The 27,652-nt window shown below is 46.6% G+C and overlaps 1 protein-coding gene across 1 annotated transcript; it reads left to right on the top strand.

Annotated features, from left to right (window-relative positions):
* The first annotated feature begins 4,244 nt into the window (after positions 1-4,244).
* Positions 4,245-27,652, top strand: LOC119434105 (kinesin-like protein KIF17). The gene is made up of 15 exons (XM_049658411.1): positions 4,245-4,477; positions 5,807-5,962; positions 9,229-9,514; positions 11,697-11,924; positions 13,420-13,833; positions 15,073-15,116; positions 15,190-15,375; positions 15,866-15,987; positions 16,326-16,374; positions 18,293-18,560; positions 18,731-18,840; positions 19,507-19,771; positions 20,513-20,601; positions 21,362-21,431; positions 22,440-27,652. The coding sequence occupies exons 1-15, from the start codon at positions 4,304-4,306 to the stop codon at positions 22,745-22,747; spliced, it is 2,769 nt and encodes a 922-aa protein (XP_049514368.1). The 5' UTR covers positions 4,245-4,303; the 3' UTR covers positions 22,748-27,652.

Genomic DNA, 27,652 nt, shown 5'->3' with positions numbered 1-27,652 from the left:
CCTCACAACTCATTCTCATCATTTTAATACGTATATATTTTACGCAGTTTACAGCGACCGCTTATAGGCTTCTATACAACCATGACGGGTAGAGATTTGGGTATGTTCGTAGTTCGTGTTTAAAATAAAAACAGCGAGAGAGAGAGGGACAAACGAAGAAAGGCACACACAGCGCTGACTTCCAAAACCTTTATTGGCGAAGCGAAGACCATGCATGTATACAGTATATAGTATGAAGGCATGCGCAGAAACAGGGGCAGCTATCAAACATGTCATATCGATGAATATAGGAAAAACAAATCACTTACCATGTGTTGATAATGCGCGAGGCACATGTGCTAGGTTTATAATTGATTGAGATATGTAATCTACCTTTGTGTTAGCGCAATTCATGGGGGGAACTTACACACACACGCCCTCGGGCTTTTTTCTTATGTGGTCCGCTTCAACAATTTCGCGCGTCAGCTGCGAGCCGTGCTTGGTTAAGAGCTCGCAACGCTCAAAGAAGGGCACGCAGCCGCAGTCACGGCCGTGACTTTCAAGGTGGCCTTGAACCTTATATGTGCACATTGTTGTGATGCTCCCTTAAACGGTCATTCAGGCACCTGTATGTTTGTCTCACATATATGACAACGGAATACATATAGGTAAACTACGGCGGTGGCACAGAACACAAAGCGCGTTCTGTGTTTCACCCCTTTTATCTTTTCACTCAGCACATTTAAAGCTGGTGAAAAGGGGTATTTTAATGTTTGCCTTATTAACGCTCTTAGGAGGTCATGCCCGCGCTCATAGCAACGAAGTTTCCAGATACAGGTCGTGCGCCTGTTAAGCCCTGGTTACCCGAAGGCCTTAATATCTGCTGTAGCCTAAAAGCTTCAGTTCAAGTGTGGTGCGCAAGCTCGGCCACGACGTGCGCCATTTGAAAAGAACCGTGTTGCTTGCTGCCTTATACCTACACACCGTATCACATAGGCTGAAGAAGATTGGGCATCGCGCTAGCATCACAGCTCTTTTTTCCGCTCCGGAAACGCTACACAAGATTTGTAAGCTTGTCAATGCTACAGCCGTCAGCCGAGATCGCTGCTCTGTGAAACAAGGAACGCGCAAACACAGAAATTTCAGTCGGGAGCGCGTTAAATGAGTCACGTATTTAATCTCAGATGGGTTTTGGCGTCTAGAATATGCGTGGTTTCAAACGAAAGAAAGAAATGTGTACTGTAGCTGACGTCTGCAAACGAAGTCTGCCGATGAGTTGGATTTGGGTTGATAACCCCTTTTTTTGTTCAATGACACAGCGCCATCTAGCAAAAACTTTCGCATTATTAGTCGTGCCATTTTTTTTTTTTTTTTAATCTTCTTTCGGCTCACACTTCGCGCATCGCTTGAATGCAGCCGCTCGTCGTTCCGCGCTGCTGCGCTATGTCCTCGTCCTGTTAAAGGACTGTCTTACTGCTCGCGTTTCCTACTGCTTTCATCCAGCATAATGTGGCTAACGCGCTCGATCCAGAAGCAACTTTCATTCCTTTCTTTCGCGCTTCCGCCAAATGTAAATGTGCCGACTTGTCTCTCACCGTTGACGTTAATTTTTTTTCTCACGGCACGCCTTTAAGTGGGCCTCCGCCGCTCACAATGCTGTCGCCATATATTTAGCACCTCGAGAGAATCGGAGCGCTATTGACCCCCAGTGGGCCGGCCGCTTCCTCGGCTCACGTGAGGGGGCGGCCGCATCGGATCGCGCACGGCAGCACCCCGATGCACGCTGCGTGGCTCGTCCTCGATGGGGGGTCCTCGGGTCGTGATCGATGCCGGCCCGACTCCTTGGGGGCTGCGCGTACCCGGTCTTCCTTCCAGCAACGCACGCGCCCGCCACCTGTGGTCGTGGTCGTCGTGGAAACGCGTGCCAAGGCCAGCCCGAGAAACGCGTCATCGCGGTCACGGCGGAGAGCAGAGAGAGAGAGGGGACTGGCGATGACAATCGCTGTTCTACCGTCCGCTTGTCAGTCCGCTATTTATTGGCTTCTCGGGGAGGCATTTTTCCCTTCATCCTGGACTCCTTTCGTTCCGACTCGCTTCTTTGTTGCGTGTCCCGTGAATGCATTGAACGGACTGCTGCGAGCACGCCGGCGGTGGCCGCCCCGTACTAACGCCGTGCGGCGTTGCGAAACCTCTGGCGTCCTATACTGCGAGGGAACAAAGTCGTTAAGCTGCTGTCGCGCAGGAAGGGTTCGCTATCACCGAGTGTGTCACGTGTCGTTTGTCTAGCGATAGTAATTGGTCAGCGCACGGACGGATGATTTCGCGAGCCGAAGTTACAGGAGAACCGCTTCGTTAAGTCTGTCCACTGTTGGATGGCGCTGCACGGTTTTGAGGCGACGTAAAGGGGCCTCTGCAAAGTCCAGCGGAAGACCCTAAAGGTCGCGCCGTGATGGGCCCCTCTCCTAGACATAATAGCGCAGGGAATTGGCGGACGTTGACAACACTTAGGCATGGGTGAAGGGACAATGGACAACGGCCCAATAAGCAACCAATAAAATAAAAACACTGTAGACAAAGAAGCGTCCTGCTTGCGCTGGCATGTATGCTATTATACTGTGCTGTTTAATGCGTGTTTTCTTTTTTGTTATTGACTCACAATCACGCTAGTTAAGTAGATGTTCCTTGCTAAACGAGTGATTTATAGATATTCGGCAGGTTCAACCTTAAAATTTGTGCTGTAACGGGATGCAAAAGGTTATTTATCGAACTTAAGCGGTAGATTCCGCCGTTTATTAGTACGATGGGCAGACGGCTGCATTCTATCGAATGACTGGCATTGCGTGGCACAGGACTGGTCACGTACTGTGCCTCCGAGGGAAATGAGAGAAAGGTGCTTGCCTGAAAATTACTTCGTATGACATTGCTGTGTTGCTATCGCATTCATTGCTTCGCCCTTAGGGCGGAACTGTGACATTTTTATATAAATACGCATTTGGTGCCGCAGCTAAGCGTCGCCTTTCCTCCCTCTCTCCCGTCACCCCAAGGCCTTTCGCGTGACGGAAGAAGTCGCGTTTGCTCTCCGCCGTGCGTTCGCTCCCCGTGAAAGCGCGCGTCTCTCGCAGTAGTAAGTGGTTCGTGAGGAAAGGGAAAGGTTGACGCTATCTTCTGCAGCCCTTGAGGGAGCACGGCTCAGCGTCAAACTCTCTCGCACACATGTAGCATACGGCGCGCGGCGATGATTTCATCACCGTTGCATCACCATCCGTGGTTAACTTTCCTGCCTCTGTAGCCTTAAATCTAACTGTATCATGTGGAAGAAGACTCATGAATAATTCCTTTTAGGCCAGGTTGAACATTAGAATTGTGTGTGATGCTTTGAGACTGCACATAGTTCATTCATTCCAGGGATTTGTTGCTGGCCATCGTACGTTGTGGTGTACTTTCCATGTCTTCTGCTGCTGCGAAAGAAGTGTTGCGGAAGGGCGCTCGTGTGACGTCATGTTTAGCTTAATTGTACCATAATGGACAGTGACAGTGTCAATTGGATTAATTGATAGGCGTCCCTGAAAGCACACTCACACGTACGCATGCAGTAATATCAATGTATTGCGGAGACATTGCGGAGTGTATTTCAGGGCTGCATGCATGTCTCTATGCAGCACCACATGCCGCTGATCAGCGGGTGTATGTGACGCGATGCAGCCTTGAAGTTCCACTGAATACATATTCCGACGACAGAGCAAGGGAAAATGAATGGCTGGTTGATCCAACGGCCAGTGGAAAACACGAGCCTGCTTCGAATCGATCTGTGGCCATGCCTCTGTTACAAAGCGATAGAAAAGAAAATCATTTCAGATCGACCAGTGGAATTCACCAGTATAGATTACCCTTTTCGATCTCTCTCAGCGATTGTCTGGCAGAAAAGAAAGGTGACTCTTAGCGAAGAAATTGCAGGCCGAAGTCTGAGCGTCCTTTTCTCAACTTCTCCCGCGCTCGAACAGTGGAAGCGATGAGATTCACGTAACACTGAAATTTTGTGGATCTTATTTTTTAGATTCTTGCGTCTATATTCTATATGAAAAGTACAATTTCCCTAGCTTTACTATAATTTGCGTGCATGCTATATTTTTTCCAACAATGAATAATGAAATATATTTGTTCGATTGTTCCTGCAGACTTGTCTCCAGAATTCGAAGCTTAAATCGGCACTTGCCTTTCACTATAACATGGCTTTATCGCATAGTAACTCTGCTTTCCGTAACGATCTTCCAGGTGTAACTTAAATTAGCTTAACGTATATTTTGTATTTGTTGTAGCTTTAAGTATGTCCAGAGCTAGGGTCGGGCTCTCAGTTTTACATGCAACCAACGAGCACCATCATACCTGCGACGCTCTGACCCGTCGTTCTGCTTTCAGGGCAGCCATGACGCAAGAAAGCGTGAAGGTCGTGGTTCGTTGCAGGCCGATGAATACCAAGGAACGGGAACAGAAATGTCAGGTGAGTTGCCGCACTCCGCTAACTCTGCTAAGTCCATTCTCCATTATGCCGTTTTATCTTTGCGGCTGTGTTTACGGAAGGAAAGCTAGGAGTAGACGCACCCAGCGCTGACTTTCAACAAAATATGGTAACTTAAAGAAAAATCGTTGAAAGTCAGCGCTGTGTGCGTCTACTTTTGTCCGTCTTGTTTTTCTCGCACTGTACCTGCTGTCTTGAATGTCATAAAGGTCATGTCTATGTAAGTATAATAAGACACGAAATCGGAAACTATTTGCACTTCTGCAAATAATACTGTGTTCATGAAAGGGGCGTTGTTGGGCGAGTTGGTTCCTGTATAAAATAAATAAAAACAGTGCAGGAAGAAAAAGTCACCGACAGAACAGGGAAAACAGAGATTACTACCTTGAGTACCTGTGCTGTTCTGTGTCTTGTCCGTCTCTTCCTCTTTCTCTCTATATTCTTTATTCTTGAGCTTATTTAATTTATTTCGCTTTACTCTGTGTTCTTTGCGCGCGACCCCACTAACGAGCGCCGGCAGCTCATCATTGTCCACCATTTCTCACTGCGAGCTCTTTATTTTCTTGTGAAATTGACTATACTTTTTTATCACACTGCAGAAATTGGCAGCGTCAGCTTTTTGCATGTCTGAAACTGATTATGAACTACTCCGATGACGGGCTTTAGGTTTTGCATTAAGATCAGCCGTCTGACTCTTTCGGTTAAAGATTCGCTCTAATTTTCATAATTACGTTTCTAATTACTACGTCTAGGTAAGTTAAATTGTATGCCGCTGTAATAAGAAAGTCCTAATGAAATCACCTAATCATCGCGGTTTCTGTGTGATTAAAGAATTTTGGACGCATTTTATGAAACAGTCTGTGCAGCTAGAGGATTACCATCGTAGGTCGTTTTTCCTTAATCTTAGCTGCACGGCTGCATTTCTCGCCCCCATTCATTTCACACAGGTAGCTTTGCTCTTGTTATCCGAAACAGGCGTTTGACCTACAGCTCCGAATTCTTTTCCACAACTGGACCGCAAGAAGAAACTCGGCGAGAAACCCTACAGCGCATTTGGCATACTATTTTGCGTTGTAAGACCGCGTTCACGCAAAAAGCTTGGCGCACTAGATTGATGAGCAACAACGCTTTGAGTTTTTATTCATGTGCACGTGAAGCATTGCAGAACAGATTTCATTTAATTCATGTAGAAAAGAGCGCGGCATCGGTCTTGGTGCACGCGAATCAAATTCAAACTTGAGTGCATCACGCCGTGCATGGATGTACGATTGGCCTCCGCGACACTTATAGCTAACGTGTGACGTCACGCAGAGCGTGGTCCGGATCGACTGCGTGGCCGGCCAGTGTACGCTAACGAACCCAGCGGACCGGTCGGCCCCGGCCAAGACTTTCTGCTTCGATGGGGCCTACGACCACAACTCGACCACCGAGCAGATCTACGACGACATCGTCTACCCCATCGTCGAGGCAAGTGGCCCGCGTGTGTTCTGCACGATGGCTCGCTTATGCATATACAACAGCGTTCAAAGCCAGACATATGCACGACCGACAAATGCCTGCCGTGAAACGCCGTGAAAAAGTTGAAAATAATAATATTTCGCAGGTTGACCTGCTATAAAAGAAAAAAAAAAACACTGTTTTGTCCATCTATGTTGATAATAGCAGTTAGAATCGCCTTTTTTTCGTTTTGTTTAGGCTACGTACGAGACTGGCAATCTTTATTATTTTTTTTCGCTGCTAGATCCGCGTCCTGTTGGACACTTGCACAGGGAAAATGAGCGAGTGTATACTGTCGCGAGGCAGGCTGGCATCTGCAGCCGCCGGCCACACGGAGGAAGGAATGTATAGGAGGGAGCATTACGTCACGCAGCCAGCCTTGGCCAGCGAACGCTTCGTGTAGCTAGCAGTGGTGGCCCAACACGTGACCTCTTGCGTGAAGATCACGGAGAATCGAGATTTACCGAGACGTTTGGTTACCGGTAGTTTTTTATTCGGTGCGAGCTCGGCGGGCAGCTGCTCACATGAAGGAAGGAAACATATTTTTTCTTGCTTTGTTTTTTTCCTTGTTTTTGTTTTTGTTTATTTCTATAGTTTCGAATGGTTTCGAATGGGTATTGAAAAAAAGAAAATCAACTGGTAGTACTAAAACCTACCGCGCGCTCTGACGTATCCTCCGTGCTCTGACGTTTTCATCACGTGTTGGGCCACCACAGTCGGCGACAATCGCGTTGCGGTATGCTCCCTCCTATATTTTTCCTTCCTCCATGACCGGCCACTTGAACGAGAACGACAAAGTGCGTAGTGGTACGCGCTCTCTCCGAGTGTCAACCATTATTAAAAGAAAATCATTTTCTCAAGGCCTCGCTTGTTAACTTCGTGACAATATGGGAGAAAATTTTATTATTGGAAAGGTGGTGAGGTCAAAGTGTAATTGAATCGATAACGTGCATATGCATGGATACTTTCTCTTATACACGCTGCCATTTTCACCAATACACCATGCACAATCTCGCAAGCACAGTGAGAACGATTCATTCATTCATTCATTCATTCATTCATTCATTCATTCATTCATTCATTCATTCATTCATTCATTCATTCATTCATTCATTCATTGTACTTTTGAACCCCGTTTACTGGGGCTCTACATGGTGGGTGTCAGGTCAGTGTAATAATGATTCATTGGCGGTCTTGAAGTGCGGGATTGCTGTGATGACGCTCGTTTGAATGTGGTTCAATATGCGCATTTGTGCGAGCATGTGATCGGTACACAGATCTCTGGTAAGAGATGCGGTCGGATGTCCGGTAGGTTTGCATGATGAGCTACTCAAAAAAAAAAAAAAAAAGCACAGTCCAGATATTTTACGACGTGAAAATGGGCAACGTTTTTATACGTAATATACAGGCTTAGCCTGCACATGCTAAATCGACGCGTTTTCAAGGCGCCCGCACACGTTGCAAACACCCGCAACATACTACACAAAGTTGGCTTCTCTGCAACAAGAGACAATGTGAGGAGGAGCCCACTTCTGCCATTCATCGACATCTTGGTCGACTAGTGCAGGCCACTACGTGTAGAAGAAAGCTTTCGAGGAAGTTAGGCGGGCACTCTGGGACTTTCGAGCCATGGTGAAGACACCCTATAAACATTACGCCTGCAATTCTAGTGATAACATGACTGTTACTGCTTTAGCCATGGTAAGCGAGTCAAGTTTAGACACAGGTGACTTATTTAACGAGGTACTGTTCTATTTAGCTCGTTGATATTTTCGTATGTTGCACGTCTAGTTTACGCGCTTTACGCGAATAAGCTGTTCTTATCGTAACATCGTGTCCGCTAACAACGTAATTCCGAGAAACGCCCGAATAGACGTACGACGGGATCATTAACTGCACCTACGAAATGCTCACGAACATGTTTCGGCTAGAGAGCGAGAGCACAGTCTAACCTTTACGTATCAAACAAAAGATAACCAATATTCCGGTAAGTGGCACTCGATGGCCACTGCGGAGCAACTGCCGGCGCAACTGCTGATGCAAATGCAGCAGCTGGCCGAGCGAGGATGTCGTGGGACGTTGTAATTTGTGCATTTTGCCTGCTATGATACGATGCAGGCACCGGGCACCCGTCGACCATCCGGCGGTGTCCTATTCTTTGACAAAATAGAATTTCCAGGACACTTTGGCAGTGCCATGCGTTCGATACACAGTGAAACTGAGTAGCTATGAAGGCCATTTGCAGACATAAGAACGACAACACACGTGGCGCTACTCAGTTTCCCAGTATGACAGACTAAGGAGGACGAGGAAAACAAGAGGTGAAAGGCAGAGAGCTTAACCACTATCACAAATTACTGTCTTGGTCATACACACAGCTAATGACGAGCCCTATAATTTTCTTATATAGGCGTGTTTTTAAGCGAAGCTTTATAGGCTCAGAAGTTCCGGCGGCGGTGGTGGTGGTGTCACGCTGAAAAGTGGGCCGATCCTGGTGATAGTGCAGAAAGGGTCCAAGCTCAATGGCACTTACCAGGGGCAAAACAGAAAGAGAGAAAGGAAGAGAGAGAGGCGCCCGTATGGGTTTCCTTTGTGTCATTTGCTACGATTGGGTGGAATGTCTCATTTTCCCTTTAAAGAGAGAGAGAGAAGAGAGAGTGAGAGAGTGAAATGGAGAAGAGAGGGAGAGATAGAGAAAGAAAGAAAATCACCAGACCTTCCCCTGTCGAGAAAATGGGGGTAATCGAAGGTTGTCGTGTGTGAACTTGACCTACTACTTTCCCTTCCCTTTCCTACTACTTTTCGTTCCTTTCGTGGTACTTTTTGTTCCCTTTACTTCTACTTTTGTTTCCCTTTCGTGCAACTTTTCCTTCCGTTGCGTTGTACGTTTGCTTCCCTCGATGTATACATTTAATCAACGCTTACATTTTATTACCGTGACATGTCGTGAACCTTACGTTACCCTGACGAAGGTCAGATACACACGACAAGCTTCGCTTACCCCATTTTTCGACAGGGGAAGGGCTGGTGAACTTTTTTTCTTTTTCACATTGTAACACCTTTGCACATCGTAAAAGGAAGCGCAAGACGGTTCTCTGTGTTGGATCAAATATATAGTGCTTCTCCTGTGTGCCTTTGTTTCTTTCACTTCTTATGCACTCGACCAGCGCAACGTAGAGAGCGTCACTGCACCGCATTCTAGGCACAAACGAATGGTCCCTTTTAATGCGTCGCAGAGCGTGAGCGAGGGCTACAACGGCACCGTGTTCGCGTACGGCCAAACAGGCTGCGGCAAGTCGTTCTCGATGCAAGGCACGCCGCGGGTGCCTCAACAGAAGGGCATCATCCCTCGCTCCTTCGAACATGTGTTCGAGGCCATCGCGGCGGCCGACTCGTCCAAGTACCTGGTGCACGCCTCCTACCTCGAGATCTACAACGAGGACGTGCGGGACCTGCTGGCCGAGGACACGCGCAAAAGGCTGGACCTCAAGGAACATCCGGACAAGGGCGTCTACGTGCCCGGTAAAGGCTCCGCGACGTCACATCCTCAGATATTCTAACGAGATGTAGATTTTTTTATGTCGAAACGTGCGAAATACATTGCGTTTGTGGATATTAAATGAAAACGAAAAAAAATCACCGCCCATGCACCTCGTACTGATGGTAAACCACGGCGAAGTTGAAATGTGCGGCCCTTGCATGAGCCGCACGCGATTTCGTTCTTTCCTTCTTTGTTTGTTTGTTTGTTTCTTCCTTTCTTTCTTCTTTCTTTCTTTCTTTCTTTCTTTCTTTCTTTCTTTCTTTCTTTCTTTCTTTCTTTGTTTGTTTGTTTGTTTGTTTCTTTCTTCTTTCTTTCTTTCTTGTCCCTGGCTCATACCCACATATCGAATGTGGGTATGCGCCACACGTGATTTTAGTATAGTTAATTATGATGTAACTGACGAGCATGTGATGTTATTGATACCATGACCTATCAGTCATGTTAGTCATACCCTTCCATGCCAATTTTGGTATATACCAAGTGAACGAGACGCGAGTTTTCGACGCCGACAATTGTTGTTCTACGCGTCGTTTTGTCCGCGGACGCGATCCGACAGAACCTAGCCATGTACAGCTTCGATGTAAAATATATTGTTTTGCGGAGAACTTTTTCAGCAATAGGTTTGTTGCCTTGTGGGCAACACAAGGCAGAAGACCGAAGGCGAGCTTCGCCTCAAGCCACCTATAGTTTCGTGTATAACTTGTACAGACAGTTCCTCGTTGAGTGTGTAAAGCTGGAGTACATTGCATTTTCTCTACATTATTTGTGTGGTACACTGTAGCTGTGGATTTTACATCGCTGTTTGTTTGACCATGTTGTTGTGCTCTGAACTTGTGACTGATAACCACTGTGGGGGAGTAGCCACGAATCTGGTAGACCATCTGTACACTACTATATATTGGCTAATGCTTTCTCCATAAGCTTTCTATAGATACCTCACGAAGGTTGAATGTATAATTTACAGGTGTTTACATAATGTCCAGTCACACAGTCTCCATAAACCTCGAACCCTGCAATGCTAAAAGTATCGACAAGCTTTTGAAAAACCTTTCTTGTGCGAAACTCGCAAACGTATTTCCGGAGCCGTTATTGCAATACTTGCAGTCTCTTGAAGTGTAGCCTTTTCAGTCACAAATTATGACCTAGTGTTCATAAGCCATATACATTGATATATTTCCGGAAAATACGGCGCAAAATCTGCAGAAAAAATTTGGACATGCAGTGTGAATATTGTCACGTTGTCAACTGTTTACCGGTTGTGAGCAGGTGAAAAATGGTAACCGAAAAAAGACACACGATGTACGTGTCAATATCTACGTCACATCGAGACAGTTGTCATAGTTACAAAAATAAATTGATTATGGACACTGACATGTCATAGGTGATGTATTATGTAATGAAACAAGCTGGAAAACTTGTTATGATTGGTTGCACAAGGCCCTTCTGATACAAGAAAGAACACTAATTAACAGCAGGGGAAAAGAGCAACACATCGATCGTCTCGTCAAACTTAGTAGTGCCCCTCCTAAAATGCTATCGTTTTGCATTACTCTCCGTACCGGAGCGACTTTAGGTTATTTTGTTTTGTTTTGTTTTGTTAGCAGACGGTTTCATTTACATTCAGCGTTAAGTTCAATATTTTTATCTAGTCGACACTACATTCGAATCCGGAAATAATGAAAATGAATAAAGCGAGTTATTCTTTATAATCGAACACGCGAAACTTACTGAGTGATATTCACTTAATATAACTCGCTCTTAACAAACTGGGCATTGGACATATTTTTTCTTTTCTTTATACGAGATGAAACTTGTAGCTTTGTCTATTGTTAACATGCTTTCAATACGAGTATGAAACCTATACCTGCGTGTCTTATTGCAATTCAGTATTGGATCCATTACAAGACTTTGGCTTAGGGTCCAAATAGTTCATGGAAATTCACTGTACGCGTTTTGTCAAAATAAAATTGAATTGAACTCTCGGAATCCGCTGCCAGCATCACCAATTCCTTGTACGTGAAGTGCTGCCTCGCTCGACGTTTCAGAACGCACTTTCTGTGGAGAGTCGGTAAATTATGAAGTTTCGTCACCATACGGAGATACGGTGATCGAAACGTGCATAGTCACGTTCAGCGTGGTGTCTCGTGTCTGCTGGGCATGCAGGCCTGTCTCTCGTGCCGGTGCACGACGTGGCATCGTGCGAGTCGGTGATGGAGCGTGGCTGGGGCAACCGCTCGGTGGGAGCGACGCTAATGAACGCAGACTCGTCGCGTAGCCACTCCATCTTCACCATCCATCTGGAGCAGATGGAGCTCAACGCCCGCAACAACATACGGACAGGGAAGCTCAACCTCGTCGATCTGGCTGGCAGCGAGCGACAGACGAAGACAGGTGAGCGCGCATCCCATTATGAGAGGACAGTGGCTCGCACGTGACGTGCACATACGTCTCACAGGCATTGTTCTTTTGTTTGGGGGATCTAACATCGCAAAGTTCCGCCGGCATTTGATCCGCCCGGGCACCGGTGCTGTGCTTCAGTTGGTCTTTCAACGTGTAATTTATACACATAACACTCAACAATTCATGTTCGACAGAGAGAGAGAGAGAGAGAAAATAATTTATTTCATTTTAGTCCCCTGTCTGAAGGTTTCGCATTACGTTTTTCGAAGACGTTTTCGAAAACTCGCTTACAATACATTTGAGACATGTAGCTTAATACAGCTTCGTAACATATTTATGACTCATCGGTATATTGTCACAATGCAATTACCGTGAATAAGCAGAAACACGACCACTAGGAATGAGTAAAGAATTCAATGTTCATTGGCCGACTTTTTCGACCGAAAGCAATGCACTAACTCGTCGGCGACGATCGCGATAGGCACAATAGCAGCAGACAAATTACACCAGGAAGCGGCGCTCGACGGGACGCTATTTTTTCCATCACGCAGAAATTTTGCGATGACCCTCAGGTAGCACTGCGAACGTTAATAAAAAAAGTTGGAAGCATCGAGTTGACGACGCACTCAACCATACGATAGCACCAAAGGGTCGAGAACACGCTACGCGTGTTAATACAGGCAGGTAATGCGACCAATTGCGCGTCGAAACATAATAAGACTGCGCACCGCAGCGATAAGAAAACAAAGCAAATGAAACACCTCCAACATGTCGCATTATATTTCTATCTTAACCTGTCACATCATTATGCAAACTGCGGCAGGGAGTGCCGCGGATAGAGGCAGCTAGCAAAAAAACAAAAACAAAAAATGCGGGTCCAACGTACACGTTGGATTCAATGTGCAGCGAAAGTTTCTTGAAACCGTTCATTAAATGCTATACAAATATAAATGTAGTGCGTACAGTTGTGTTTGTTTTTGTCCTATGCAACGTGTAACCTCGTGCTATGTTTTAATAATGCATTACCGAGTTCACAAGGAATGCCGAAATGCAAACGACAAGCTAGGCGGATGCAGACTTTGAGACTTCTACGCATCAGTTTCACTAAGGGGCTGTATATTAATGCAGTGATTTGGGCTTGTTGGTATGACATCGTGAGGCTTATAGCGCATGAAAAGACAAGGACGAACGAAGAGGTGACACACACAGGCGCTAACGTGCCTGTGTGTGTCACCTCTTCGTTCGTCCTTGTCTTTTCATGCGCTATAAGCCTCACTGTATATTAGTTGTCGATGGAAAAGCGGGGATGAGACGTGTGTGCATAGAGAAGTCCGACACATATGTAAATACATTTAGGGTTTAATAGATTTCCATTCTCGGTTGGATGCCCCATGCGGGGAAACGAGGAATGGAAGGGTTATGAGATACAATATCCTAATGTTCGGTGATAGTTCCGTCTCACGAATGACCCTTGTGCCCATACCAGGGGCGAGCGGGGAGCGCCTGCGCGAGGCGACCAAGATCAATCTGTCGCTGTCGGCGCTGGGCAACGTCATCTCGGCGCTGGTGGACGGCCGCAGCAAGCACATCCCGTACCGGGACTCGAAGCTCACGCGGCTGCTGCAGGACTCCCTGGGCGGCAACACGCGCACCCTTATGCTCGCCTGCATCTCGCCGGCCGACGTCAACTACGACGAGACGCTGAGCACGCTGCGCTACGCCAGCCGCGCCAAGAACATCCAGAACCGGCCGTGCGTCAACGAGGACCCCAAGGACGCGCTGCTGCGCGAGTACCGTCAGGAGCTGGAGCGACTCAAGCAGCTGCTCTCCGGGGGATCGTTCATGGCGACGCCATCCGACGCCACACCGGCCGAGGCCGCCTCTTCCACTACTCCCGAAGGTGAGCCGTGACACTTGGCCCCACACCATGGCAGTTGTGCAGGGAAGCTAATTATTAGGAGCATTGTGTAATCTGTTGTGATGGGATGTTGAAGTGGAGGGGAGTGACAGGTCCAGGTGGGCAAAAAGAAAGAAGAAAAAGCGATAAGGAACTGAGCAACGGTAACAAAAAAGCAAGCCGGTATACGTATACACTCTAAATCTTTGTTAGGTTCGCCTTCCCTGAGATACGAACAGAAAGCCGTGGTGGCTTCCTTGTTGCCTTCAATCAGATGTTCAGGTTACTGCATGTTCTCATACTACTGATGCTTCCTAAGAGCATCGTTTTCTTTTTGATGTCATTGTTTTCAGTGTTTTCAATTTTCCATGCTAAAGAAAAGTCAGCATGGCCATGTGATTAAAGAGAAAAAGGAAAAGGGCTCAAATGTGTTCCTAGGATACTAGGAGTAATGAAGTACAGCAAAACTTTTGAGACGACATGGCGAGAGGTTGGATACAGTAAGGTCCGTCTGCCGCTTATCTCGTCTCTGAGTAAGAGGAGAAGCTGGTGCTGCATTAACGAATCAGCTTAAGAGATCTGACATTTATGAGAATGTGGACGAAATGCGCGGAACGAAAGAAGCTTGAACGTCGAAGTACATGGGCAGACGTAGATGCTGCAAACCGTGAATGATAAACAAGTCCAATCCCTTGTCCAGTCCTTTGTCGTTCGCGTTTCATCTGCAGCCTCGATTGGTTCAAACTACGATATTTCACTGCGGCTATACGAACTTCTGCTGTCAGCTTCGTCGAAATTTCTTGCGGTTATTTTTCTCCTGGAAGACAGCACGAACGTTAGCATAGTGGTAGATGAAACGCTGACAGGTACCGGTGCTGTCATTTTGCGGCCCTATAGAAAAATATGCGCCCGGAATCTCTCCCGAATGAGATTAGGCGTCTTCGCGCCCTGCTCTATGCCATTCCCTGGTACCTATAGGGGACCTCGGATTTCGAGCTGTTTTAGAGCATATAAATCTCCTTCGATCATAATACCGTATGAAAGTTGATACTAAACAGCTCAAATCAATTCAGTGTCCTGTTCATTGTGCTGGAAGTCGTTTCGATCGACAAATATTCTACCACAAACCGCACCTCCTGGCCTTAACTCTTGGCTGAGACAGCGGCATAATATCAGTGGATACGATGACCCTGATTGCCGAGGCACCTCTTATAACCGTATTCTTCTTTCATACCCGTACAGAACTGCCGGACAGCAACAGCGAAGTCGTAAACCAGCTTAAAAACGTGAGTTATTCAGGAAAGGGCGTCTGGTGCGAACACAGGTGCGAAATGGGTGTTTCCGTGGCGGCCGATGCAGGACTACGAGGCCCAGATGACCGAGCTGCGCAATAAGTACCGCGAGGAACAAGAGAGCCGCGCCAAGCTGATGATGGACGTTGAGAAGATGCGCAGCCAGTTCAAGATGCAGATGCAGCAGGTTGAACAGAACCAGAGGGAAAAGGACGCATCAAACGAGGCGAGTTGGAAACAACGCGAGGTTTACGCTTCGTTGTGAACGATTGTATTTCTTCGTTTCGCAGCCTTTCCTGGGCTGCTTTGTCGATGAGCCACATTGCAGAGCAACGATTTAATGGAACCTTAAAATGTTTTTGCTGTATTGTAATACACGGAGACACGGACCACATTTCAGAGGTTGTAAAACTTGATTGACCGCGACGAACGTTATACTACGTTAAATTTCTTCTATTTTGACAAGTACAGCCGGCCAAATCTTTAGCCAGCTCATGTAAATGTCGTTTTTTTTTTCTTGCTTTACAGCGCTTCATGATGGAACGAACTTGCGAAACGGTCGTGGTTAACTCAGGCTCACAAAGCTCGTGAAGATAGTATAGTCATCTGTTAGGTTGTTTCTGTTTTAAGGTGCTGGCGCACAACAAGTCGGTGCTCGTGCTAGTCAGCTAAAGATTTGGCCGGCTGTACCTACTTTGTTATGCTGTGTATTTAATACACTGAAGCATTTTTCTTGTGCGCAGGTGAATAACAACCATCTGAAGGTTGACGAGCAGGAGACGGAACGCTGGGCCGAACCAGTCGGAACTCCCGAGAAGCCCGAGATTCGCGCGCCCAACGCGTCGCCCTGCTTTGGAAACCAAGAGTAAGACGCTCCCTCATCTCAAGAATGGCAGCCTGGGCGCCTAGGCTCGTGTCTGGGGGTGGTGAAGTTTTGCCGCGAAAGAAGTTTCTTCGTTCGAGTTTGTTCGAAGTTGGTATTAATAGCGGGGCGTTTTGTGAGCTGTTGCCTTTATCAAGTAGCTGTTTGAGTAGATGCTTTTCATTGACAAACTGTCTGTTACAACGAAGCGTTATAATGTCCTCTCTCGAACATATTCATTTGGTAGGCCATGTGTAGTGCGACTCCACTGCACCAGTGTAATTTTCTCGCAGTTATGCATCGCTAGTGTAATGATGACTATTCGTTTTCTTGTCATGCAGGGATCCAGCGATCCTGGCCCAGATGCAAGCAAGGGCTCTAGAAAGGCACGTACCCAGCATTCCTGGGACTTTTTAAACTGTGCTGCAACAGAAACAGTAACACCTCGGCGCATTTTATGCAGGCTGCTGCACTCTATGCAGTGTGCCAGCTACTAGATCTTCGTGCACATTGCATACAGCCCAATATTTGATGAACCACAAAGTGCTTAAGCGTTTAGCATCGTGAATACAGGCACCATGCACGGCTGCCAAGGCGAGTGACCGACGCCGATAAAGAAAGTGGTTTTCTCGTACGACTGTTAGTAATAATGATTGAACGATTGGAGTTCGATGTATCAAGCTCAGTACTGTAGTAACCACTGACATTGCGGGATCGTTCCGCTCATGCACAGCTAGTAGCCACGAACAACTGATCATGCGTTCACACTGTCATCTCGCTGACTGTGAATTCCGCACAGCACGACAACGCGGAACAAGTAGTCGAAAGCGCTGACTTTCAATGCAAAAGAATGTCAAGTACACGCGAGTGACCACTAATGCCGAAATTTAACAGTCGCGTATATCAAAACAGATGCAATAGCCTCAAGAATTCTAAAAATCTTTGCTTATGTTTTATAAAGCGTAATCTCATCACGGAAAGAGCTATGGAAGGAGCGCTGCCGCAGGTATCCCCTCATATGCCACACAAGCAAGTCAAAGTACATGCACTTGCTAACTGTGGCTTTCCAAGCTGTTGCAAACAGCCGAGCGGCGCACGTACTCGAACGCTATTTCACTCGAACAGCCCCTTGTACTACAGCTACGCACAGCACGCGCACGTACGCAATAAACAGTGTATGCGTGCGACGCTTCTGTCCCCAGCTTTGTGTTGCGGGCATATAGGGTGAAGAGAAGATGTGTCATATAAACCACGTAGTCAATTGGCATAGTAGCACCAATGTTTCCATGCAAGCCGCGTAGCGTCGTGCCTCTCCTCATCACGGATTTCGTTATTTTTGTTATTTAGCCTTTTTTCACTCCCTTCATGTACTTGCTCCCTGCATTTGAACTGTTTCTTGTTCGGTTGCCCTCGCCTGCAATTTTTTCAGCCTACAGATCTAACTTCGAAGTTTTACCTGGTTGCAGACACCTCTCTGATGGGTTTCTGTGTGTTTTGAATTTTGATGTCTTTTTCCATGCTTATCTCGAATTTTCATTTCGTAATCTTGTTTTTTTTCTAACCGAAAAAGTAGAACACCGAAAAATTATACAAAAACTTTAATATAGGGACAGCTGCTTAAATATTGTGATTACGGAAATGGTAATAGAAATAGAAAACATTCATCAGCTGAGCAAAGCCTACGACGAGGCACTGAAATTCTGATAGTAGAGATGTTCCCAAGATGTCGCCCAAATTGTGCAATGACGTCTTGTTCATCCAACGCAAATAATACACATGCTCATAGCAAAATCTTGTAGGACGGAAGAATCTGCTAGGTTGGATGTGAATAGTACCCGCTATGCACAGTGTTCCTCAATGAGAGCGTTGACATGCAGTGAGGTTTCTCGGGATACTAGGTGCATTAACGGCAGCACTGCGAAATTGCTTCTGCAATGAAGACATTGTGATATTTGTTGTCGTCATTTGCGCATTTTATGCTTCTATATTATTGCCTGGCTTTGTTAGGTTGGTCTGGACACCACCTCTCCATTTTTTTAAAAGAAAGGAATGAAAAAGTTTGCCTTGCATGCATGTTATATGTACATGTATAATTTGTTGTTTGATCAAGTTTAAGACCATAGATCCACGGATGGTAGTCAGGTGGGCGGCTTGGACGTAGTCCCGCTTTTAGCAGGTAGTAGCGCCTTGATGAGCACAGTGCGGGACAACTCCGCAAGAGGTGCAGTAGATCTGCGAGAGGCAGCTGGGCGAGGGCAGAAGGGACATCAGTCGTGCCAAAGGCGGGTCGAAGGTCTGGAGCCCATAGACATCTGTGTTTCCCTTTGCCATGCTTCCGAAGTTTTTTCCGTGCGTGTTGAAGAAAATAAAGGAAAGTGTGGTCGCTGCACCAGCGCGGAATGATAAGGCAAGCGTCTCCGAGACGCGTGTCGAGTGGCTCGCTTGCCGATTTTCGCGCAGGCTGCAGGAGTTGCAAGGGAGGATGCTGGGCGGCGAGAAGAAGCACGACGCCGAGCTGAAGGCGAGGCGCGCCAAGCGGAAAGGCATCGCAGAGAAGAGGATCCGCGCATTGGCAGGTGCGTTGGCGGCGTCTCGTTGCTTCGGCGAATAGCTAGCCAGAATTCACCTCGGTGCTTCGGGCACTTGCGAAGCAAGAATTTGAATGTTAAAGCTATTGGTTGAGGAGAAATAGCGTAAGCGAAGGGTGATATTAGGACGTGTCTGCATTGACATTCTTTTCTCACAGAGGCCTTGGCCAAGGTTGACGATGAAGAGCGCACCATGCTGCCAGATTACGACGACATCAACGCGGAGCTCAAGGTCAAGTCCTCGATGATCCGAAAGGCGAAGCGAAAGGTGGGCGCGCTTTGATGCGTCCGTGTAAACACGGGCAGCACCGTGTATTGGGAGGGCGGGCTCGTTAGAAGCAGAAATGAATTGTAGTTATAGAGGGAAGAAGAGGAAGATGATAGAAAGTATAGAATATCAACTTGTGAAGCACATTATATCGTTGAACTATGATGGCGGTGTCGCGACTTGAGCCCTTTCGGTGATGTCCGGGTGAAGACACGCAACTGTGTCATCTTTGCCGCACTGATTTCTAAATGTGAGTATTTGAATGAGTTGAAACAAGGACGGACGTGGTTAGCTCACAGAATCATGCACATGCCGAGGAGGGACATGTAAAAAGATTTATTTTCGGAAGATAGAACGCCAGCATACATCTATATACATAAAAGCATGACAAATAACTAAATGAAGTGATTAAAAGAGCACAAACCGTCTCCGTTGCTCATCTTCACGACATCTTGCACCCATTTTGCTATCGTCGTTGATCCCTTCATGTCCTTGCTGTTCCCCTTGTACGACGTCTCCCGTAAGCCCGTTTTGATTTAGCACGTTATACTCGTAGCTCACTGACTTGCCGTCTCAAGCCCTCCCCCACCCTTTCACTCTCCGTTAATTAGTCAGTCAATCGCTCATTAGATCGGTGATGATTCGGTGGCGCGTGTCATCTTGCAGATCCAGACGCTAGAGCAGGAGGTGTGCGACCTTCAGCGGGAGTTCGAGACTGAGCGCACCGACTACCTGGAGACCATCCGGCGGCAGGACCAGCAGCTGCGGCTCCTCTCGCAAATACTGGACAAGGTGCAGCCGTGCATCCGCCGAGACTCCAACTACGCCGACCTGGAGGCCGTCAAGGCGCAGAGCGTCTGGGACCAGGACGCACAGCGCTGGAGGCTGCCCGAGCTCACCGTGCAGCAGACCAAACTGCCGCCCGCAGCCGGTACATGTGCAGCGCATGTCAGACGCGTGTCAATTGAGGCGAGACGAAAAGCTATCTTCGCCTCCCCATGTTGTTGATTCTTGGTAATTCTATGGACTTCTTGAGTACCGACCGGCCAAGATAAACAGCTAGCTGCTCAATTTCATTACATCCGTGAATAGCGTAAATTTACTGCTATTTCTTTTTCTGTAATAAATAATCGCTCTAAGTCAGAAAATACTGTATATTTAAATGCTTCCTTCCTGAATTTATCAGAGTCCTTCAAAATATGAAGGACTCGGGCCTTATCTTGTAGAAGGTGTTTTGTAAATCACACGTAATGCTCACCCGACTTACAGGGATAAGCTTTTAATGAGTGTTCGAAATGACTTGCAGAAGGAACTAATGTTGATTGCGCTCGGAGCTTCAATGAGTATTGAAACTAACCGTATATGACACGGTTGTAGGAAAATTTTGCGAGCCTGTAGAGCAGTGAATCTCATGTGACCATGCGTTCTTGCTGAGTTATTATTAGCGATTTTTTATTTACTAAACTAGCAGTTTGATCTGAAGCTTACACTAATATTTATTTAATTCGGCTTTGTGATTGTAAAAGAAAGCACACAAGCCTCGGGCAACCCTTACAATCTTTTTTTGTCGGTGCCCTCGGCGTTGCTGTTGTATTTGCAATGCTGCGATAAGTACGACTTCGAAGATACGACACCCAATGCCAGGAAATGTCGTCTTTGTTGTTCTGCGAAGGAATCCAGCCAGGAGCCAGGGTGACCCAGAACACCGGTGACGCGCCGAGCCTTGCCTCCAGCACGTTTGATGCCAGCTCCCAGAGGAATGTGAGTGCCCCGTGAAGCGTATCTCCACTGCTAAGGGAACAGAACAATAAGGGGCAGAAAGGACACACTTCGCTGTCTGAGGTTCTCAAAGGATGTCTTTGAAAACAGACAACCTCCCGCACTTTAGCGGCATGAAGTTGAAATATTTTAATAGCACGTATCCTTGGAGTCTTTCTTTTCTTTTTGTCCTCAAAGTAAGTAACAAGAAGGAGAACTGTAAAATAATAACGTTATTTTACACAGTAATTAAATAAGGGTCCAGCGCCGAGGCTGAGTTGGTTTGTCGTGGCTAGCCATTGAAAAACTGGGAGTGAGGCGGAAAGTGGAGTCAGTGTTACTGATGGCGAGTGCAGAATGTAAAATGCGCATTTAAAGCGCATTGCTTTTTATGAATCATCTGTTCTGTCATGGCGCATAATGGAAGCATTGTGTGCAGAATTCCGCCATGCTATCGAGTGAGTCGCACTGCTCGACACACTTTTCTCTGTCTTCATGTTTTTCGACATTTAGTGCTTAACTTCTGCGGGCGATTGTATTTCTGCAAGACATATCTAGTTTTCAGTGAGTAGCTCGTTCTACGTTTTGCTGGCTCACGTCCTCGCGCACAGAGTAGAACAGTGTCACGGGTGCTAGAGTGCTTGCGTCGAGCGGCCATGCCAGCTGTCATCATCTCCGATCGCGCTTCTAAATAAGCTAAAGTGAACCTATTCACTGCTCTGCAGCCATTGGCAACGTTGATTTCGCGCTAATTTTTTTGCAGAGGCCGAGCTTTGGAAGTGACTTCGTGAACAGCATCTTGAAGAAGCCACATCGACAGGAAGAATTGCTCAGTGCGTATTATGCTACGTTACGCAATGTTTCGGCCCAGGTAGGCTAAACGCGGTTCTCAGAAGCCACAAAATTATACCGGTTTCGCGGCAAGCCACTTGCAACAGGTGAGAAATTGATGTGATTATTGTGAAAGACAGAAAAAGCGGAGAGAGAAACTGGAAGATTAGTCCTGCTATTCGTAGGTGAACTAAATGACCTTCTTCTCTTTCTTTCCAAATTGTTTCCCTTCATAAGCGGATAGACTCTTCCTCACTTGTTAACTGCTGTAAGGTTTGTAATCGTAGGTCTCTACTTATCCGCCTGCTTAAATTCGGTTACAAAGTCGCACACAAAATATCAAGCTCTGAACATACCACAAAGCTGACAGAAACAAACGTCACGGAGAAGAACTTAAGGACATACCGTCATGTTGTATAATACCACTACCTCTGTGTGGACCGCCACCAAAGCCCAAGGTGTAACCTGTATAATGTAAAGATAGTGTTTACGGACAAATTTGTTTTCAGAATGATGGCCGTGTTCGCCTTTGATAATGCTGGTGCGTGTTAGTGTGACACTTAGCTAACTGCTACACGAGAAGCCTCAGTTGGCTTTAGCACTTGTGAGCGCCAGGTAGACCTGGCGCCTGTTTCCGTGATTATTATTGCTAAGCGGTAGGGACTCCTGGAAGATTTCTCGGCTGTCGGTGTAAATGAGTCTGTAAGAGAAAAAAGAAACAAGATATATATGTTTGTGGTGACACGAGTGAACGACGGAATAATCCATTCGAGCCATGCGCCTTTGTTTATGACGTCTGGTGGCTATAAACGTATCTGACACGATTGAGGTGTGCCATTCCACCGTTGTGCTTTAGTAAGGTTTAGATGCCGTGGTTGATACGTATATTTATTTATCTGAACGCTCTCCCTGCTCTTTGAAGTTGTATCTTAGATTTTTTGCTTACTTATCCGTAGTAGAGACCACATCGAAGTGCGTCCATCTGGTTCTAACGCCTCTGGTTCTAACAGACGGCATGCCAGAGGCGCCGAGCAACGGCGTCCGGGCCGCAGCGGCGCTTGGCGGCCTGGTGCGCGCTGGTCAGCTGGCCGCGAAGCTTCACCGGGGTGCTGCCGCCGAGATTCGCGCCTCCCGCTCACTGCCTACGACGGGCGTCGGCAAACAGTACGCCTGGGGCATGGTGGGCAACGACAACGGGGAGGGCGCTCTTCAGCGCCGGCCGCTCCAGCTGGAGTCTCTCGACCTCGATAACCTGCGCCGGCAGCCGCGTACGGCGGACAGACTGGCGGCCGCCGAGCTGCTCGAGTGGCCCACATGACAATGGCGCAGCCCGCCGCCGCCACCACCGCGGGAGCGACCGTTGGCGCGGCTGCCGCCCATTGGGGCGGCCGATGAAGTCGGCGTCGAATAGGTGTCGGAATCTAAGTTGGAACCTAACTCTGAGTCGATGACAGCGAGGCGCGAAGGGATAAGCGGGAGAAGTTAACCTGCTGTTTGTTAACGAGAATACCCGGGCTAGGTTATGGTTAAGAAAGCGGCTTGAGGAAGTTCCAAGCGTCTAAACAGAAGGGCGAAGAGTAGAAGGAAAGACTCTGCGCTATGTGTAGTCTATTCTACTCTTAGTCTCGGTCTTCCGGCGCTGTGAAGCTTTTGGCGGTTAAGTATATGAGGCAAGGAGCAAGGAAGACGACGCAAAGTACACCTGCGCTTGCAGGTGTGCAAGGGTGTTTAGTGTCCAGAGGGCTTCTGCATGGGTCACTATAACAAGAATGAGCTTAAAACGCATGACCTGTGCTTTATCTTTAAGTTGCCACGTAAGACACCTTCCATATGTTTGAGTGAAATATGCCTGCTGCCGTGTGACCATTTTCCTTGGAATGGAGAGAGAGAAGTGAGTAAAGAAATCGAGTAAGGGGGTTTAGTCCGGCGTCGGATTAGCTTTTAGTGCTATTCTCAAAGGAGCGCTGGTACTCTTCCCGGATGGAGGGCGCCAGGCTGAGCCACTCTTTAGATAAGTGCGAGTACACAGCTTGCACGAAGGATGAAAGGTGTCGTTTATGGAATGTGGGAGAACGGAGGGCTGCACCAGGAGCACCACGTGAGTGAGACGCTTCTGCATAAACGGCAGTCTGCTATCCATCTGCTGCGGACACGACGTGTGTTACGATGCTCTTTTGGTGTTCCGCTACCGAAGCGACATAGCAATGTTTCTCCCGTGCTGTGTTGTGCTGAAATTGTGGTTGCACATGTTCGCAGACTTGCAAGTCACGCCTATTTTTATTCTACCGAGCACCTTTGTGCTAAAGCCACCCTCAGACGTAACCCGAAACAATCTTGTCATATCTTTAGCGGCCCAAGTATGACAATCGCTGGCTCTAAAGATCAAACAATGAAGGCCTCGGAAATCATCAGGATCCGCAAGAACAGGGTGATGTTTAAGGGGTGTTTGGGTAAACTTTGACGGAGGCTGTACACGTTCATTAATTATAAGCTCTGTGCATGTATATATGCTGCCGGAAATCCACACGGTCGGCGGCTATATATATATATATATATATATATATATATATATATATATATATATATGGTCTACTTTATGGCTTCGTTCGCTGAGCCAAGCCGGCACAGAGCTGTTATCTTTGGGTTGAACTGGCCTGCGCTTCTTTTACTCACAGTAGCCCTGATGAATGGAAACGAAGCTTCTAGGAAATGCTGCCGAGAACATTTGAAAGTTTTGAGTGGCCGCTGAAGTGTCTTGCAATGCATTTGAACTCGAATTGTTTTCGTCTGCCCGAGGATATGCGACTGACAATCGGTGGGCAATTGTGTGTGGGCCATTATTACATGTAGGAGTGCCGTGCTGCCGTGTTTAGCGTATAACAAGGATTTTATCTTTCGGCATCTTGCTGACAGATGCGTTGCAGTAGCTTATTTCTTGGCTGTTGGCCAGGAGATTCTGGACTGCTAGTTCGAGGTCCACAGATCTCGCGCAGCTGAATTTTTTGTACATATATGTTAGTTTTGTTCAGAAATGCATCGTCAAGTGCTCGAGTTGTCATTGTCGTTTTCATCTGTCGTATATAAATGTTTCAACATTGAAGCTATAGTTTACTCTGGAATGTTGTCAGCTTTGATTGCTGCTTTGCCTGTCCAAATTTGCTGTGCGCGAGGCAAGGTGCAAATTAGCCTGATATTTTATCTATTTCTTCGTGGTATCTTAATACGGGCTTTATCGTTGATTGGTTTACGCCGCAGAAACTGAATGAAAGTGTTGAGTAAACAAAATGGCCTTGTTCTCTCGAACGAAGCGTCTCCAACTCTTGCGTCTATAGCTCCATGTATGTATTTACTTGATTGCTGGTTTTTGGGTGATTGCTTGTTTTCTTGAAGTGCTTTACGCCTACCGTCTTTTCCATCACCCACTTTTGCGGTAGGTGACACTATCACTAGGTAAAGTAAGATATATTGAGAGACCTTGGCAAAGAGTGCCTTCTTTGACTTGTAAGCCGAAGTTTATAAGCCAAGTGAATGTGCTGCTAGTGCGTAACCGTACAATTGAATGCTTTTAGCCCTTGAAGGAAACAAATAGTTTGGTATTTGCGTACCCATCAACAAGGCTTTCTCTGTGCTTGGCATGTACTGGTTGTAGTAGGCAGTGATCGTACTGCAGTAGAACTCAGCATCCCTATGCAGTGTTTGCCATGCACAATTGTCTGTCTGTACTTAGGCATACCGCCTGCGCCTACAGAGACTACAGTGGCTGCGTAGCATAATTTATCCCATAGCTTAACCGAATTCATTCGCTGCCCCCCTGGCATACAAGACACTAAGATGCAGACGTTTCGCTCTTTCTTGTCTAAATCCGAATATGAAGTTGAAAAGGGTATATAGATATAATCCACTAATTGCCAGCAAACTATTTCGTGCGGAAGATGCTACAGGTGCGGTATGAGCAACGAAGAACTTTCAGCAGATGAAATCAAAGTTTACACTTTTCTTAGTTCAAAAAAGAAAAAAAAAATACTGCCCATTGAAGACGGAGTTAAAGGGCAACAAACTCAAAGAAATGAAGTTTTCTATGTTGCAGAGCTTATAACTGTGCGGCCACGTAACCTAAGAATGTTGTTGGACTTCTTGTACTGCCTCGCAAGCTTAGTTGCGTATTCAGGCTTTGGGTGGTGTATGTTTATGCCTATGTGGCTCATCGATGCTCTAAACTTGAACGGGCGAAGTGGCCACCGATGTTACGAATACAAGCAGCAGCCCGACAAGAACTGTTCGAACTGTTTTCGCGCGGAAGTAACTTACCGTCTTTGTGTCAGGAATTTATCCTGCGCGCACTGGTAAACGCGGCGGTCTCGCCAGGTACCATCTGTCTCAAACGTTCGCAGGCCCCAGCGCTCGTGGTTTCAGCAGCGGCGCCCGCGTTCAGGTCGCCAGTGCTTACCTTGGGCCGACGACAGTGACGCCATTTTCAGTGCGCGCTGTTTTGCTTAACGAGCGGGTGAGGGCGCAGTGAAAGGAAATTGTATGAAAATGTTCCAAACGCATTGGCAATGCTCCCGGTTTCTCATGCCTTGCGCCATTATAGCATGTCACCGGTGTTTGCTCTGTATGTACATTTTTGTAAAATAAGAAAGAAAAAAGAATTGGTGATGGGATGGCCTTCCAAGAGTTGAAGATTTGCTTGAGAGTCGGTGGCCTTGAAAAATTTATCCTAGAAAACCTTGTTACATGTCACCATCATCATCATCCTAATCGCGTACACTGCTGAACAAAGACCTGTCCTGGAGACCTCAAATTAACCTTGTTCTACGCAAGACCCGTAAATTTCCGAATGTCACCTCCCAGTCTAATTTTTGATGATTTGACTCATCCGTTTGGCATGCGTTATGTTAGTTTAATGAACCACCGGCTATCCGTCGCACATTACATGATCTGTCCTGCTCCTTTTTGCTCAGTAACAATACAGAATTTGGCTTCTTCACATTTGCGAGATTCCGACTTCATTCTAATGACAGCGTCATTAATACCTAAATTTTAGGGATTCCTGTGTATCCATAAAACTGGTGAAAATCAGCCTGTAAGTTGCCCTTTTTGGTTAAAGCAAGCGCTACATTTCTAATCTTTTTTTTTTATATTCTAAAGGTACTTTTGCTGAGTCATGCTATTTTCAAGACATTCTAGAAACCAAGAAAAATGGATCTGTCGTGGACAAAGGACAAACAAAAGATGGGGAGTGTGCCTAAATGTACATTTTGGTGCTTAATCGAGCGTAACTTTCACTTTCTGAGAAGGTCCCAATATATATAGATCAGATGAACATTTAACAGCAGACATAATTGGCACCGTCTTCAGTAAGTCGGTACCGTCTTCAGTAATAATTGCTCGGACCACGCCGATTTTACTATTTGTTTTCCTGTAACATGCATCATTGAGAAAGATGGCGTTCGTGCTCAGTGACCATCGCATATGCAGCGCCAACCATGTGTTACAGTGAAAGTGTTGTAGATTGAGGCCGGTGAACGGTTATATCCCCGATTTGCTAGTGTACTGGCCTGCGAACATTTAATACGGATGAGACATGGTCTTACGACAACCGATGTCGTTCATTTCGTCCTTTGTACGCTCGTTGCGTGCAACATTTGCGACGCGCAGTTTATGCTCAATGATCATCGTTGAAACGACCTGTATGGTGATCTACTTGTGGCTTGCGGTGCATGAGTACCAAGATCTGCATAATGGCCCGTTGTGTTGATGTGCCTGTTGAACACTTCAGAGACTACGTTTTGTTCGTTACGCAAGCACTAGTTATGTAAAAAAAAAAAAGAAGTTTCAAGCACTTGTTTGAAATGTCGGCATTAGTTCCCGATTATATTGTCTCACGATTTCAAAAGCTGTACCCGCCAGTATCGGATTGCACGGGCGCTCAATATTGTACTCTTGTTGACCATCTCATTACGACTCATATTGTGGACAAAACTGATCCGCGTATATCGACATCTAAACATTTATCAGGATGAAAGATGTCTAAGTTGCTTGTGACCTCTCAGAAAATAGTTTCTTACATAGCCTCCTATATTGCAGGCGTAACACCGCGCCTCTGAAGTACGATGTGCCAAATCCCAATGTCTAGTCTTATAAACTGATGTCACGTGTTGTTTGAAAAAGCATGAATGTGTGCAAACTGCTTCTTTCTTGACAAGAAAATAAATAGTTCTCT

The sequence above is a fragment of the Dermacentor silvarum genome, chromosome 11, assembly GCF_013339745.2.
Source record: "Dermacentor silvarum isolate Dsil-2018 chromosome 11, BIME_Dsil_1.4, whole genome shotgun sequence".
Taxonomy (NCBI): domain Eukaryota; kingdom Metazoa; phylum Arthropoda; class Arachnida; order Ixodida; family Ixodidae; genus Dermacentor; species Dermacentor silvarum.
Note: the sequence above shows the minus strand (reverse complement) of the source record. Positions and strands in the feature narration are given on the sequence as shown.

What these genes read in the sequence shown, in the direction of transcription:
- LOC119434105 (XM_049658411.1), top strand. Translation starts at nt 4,304, where the DNA reads ATGTCCAGAGCTAGGGTCGGGCTCTCAGTTTTACATGCAACCAACGAG. An exon ending in GGAAACAACGCGAGGTTTAC is followed by an intron (nt 15,376 to 15,865) that starts GCTTCGTTGTGA and finishes TCTTGTGCGCAG; the next exon opens with GTGAATAACAACCATCTGAA. An exon ending in TCCGAAAGGCGAAGCGAAAG is followed by an intron (nt 18,841 to 19,506) that starts GTGGGCGCGCTT and finishes GTCATCTTGCAG; the next exon opens with ATCCAGACGCTAGAGCAGGA.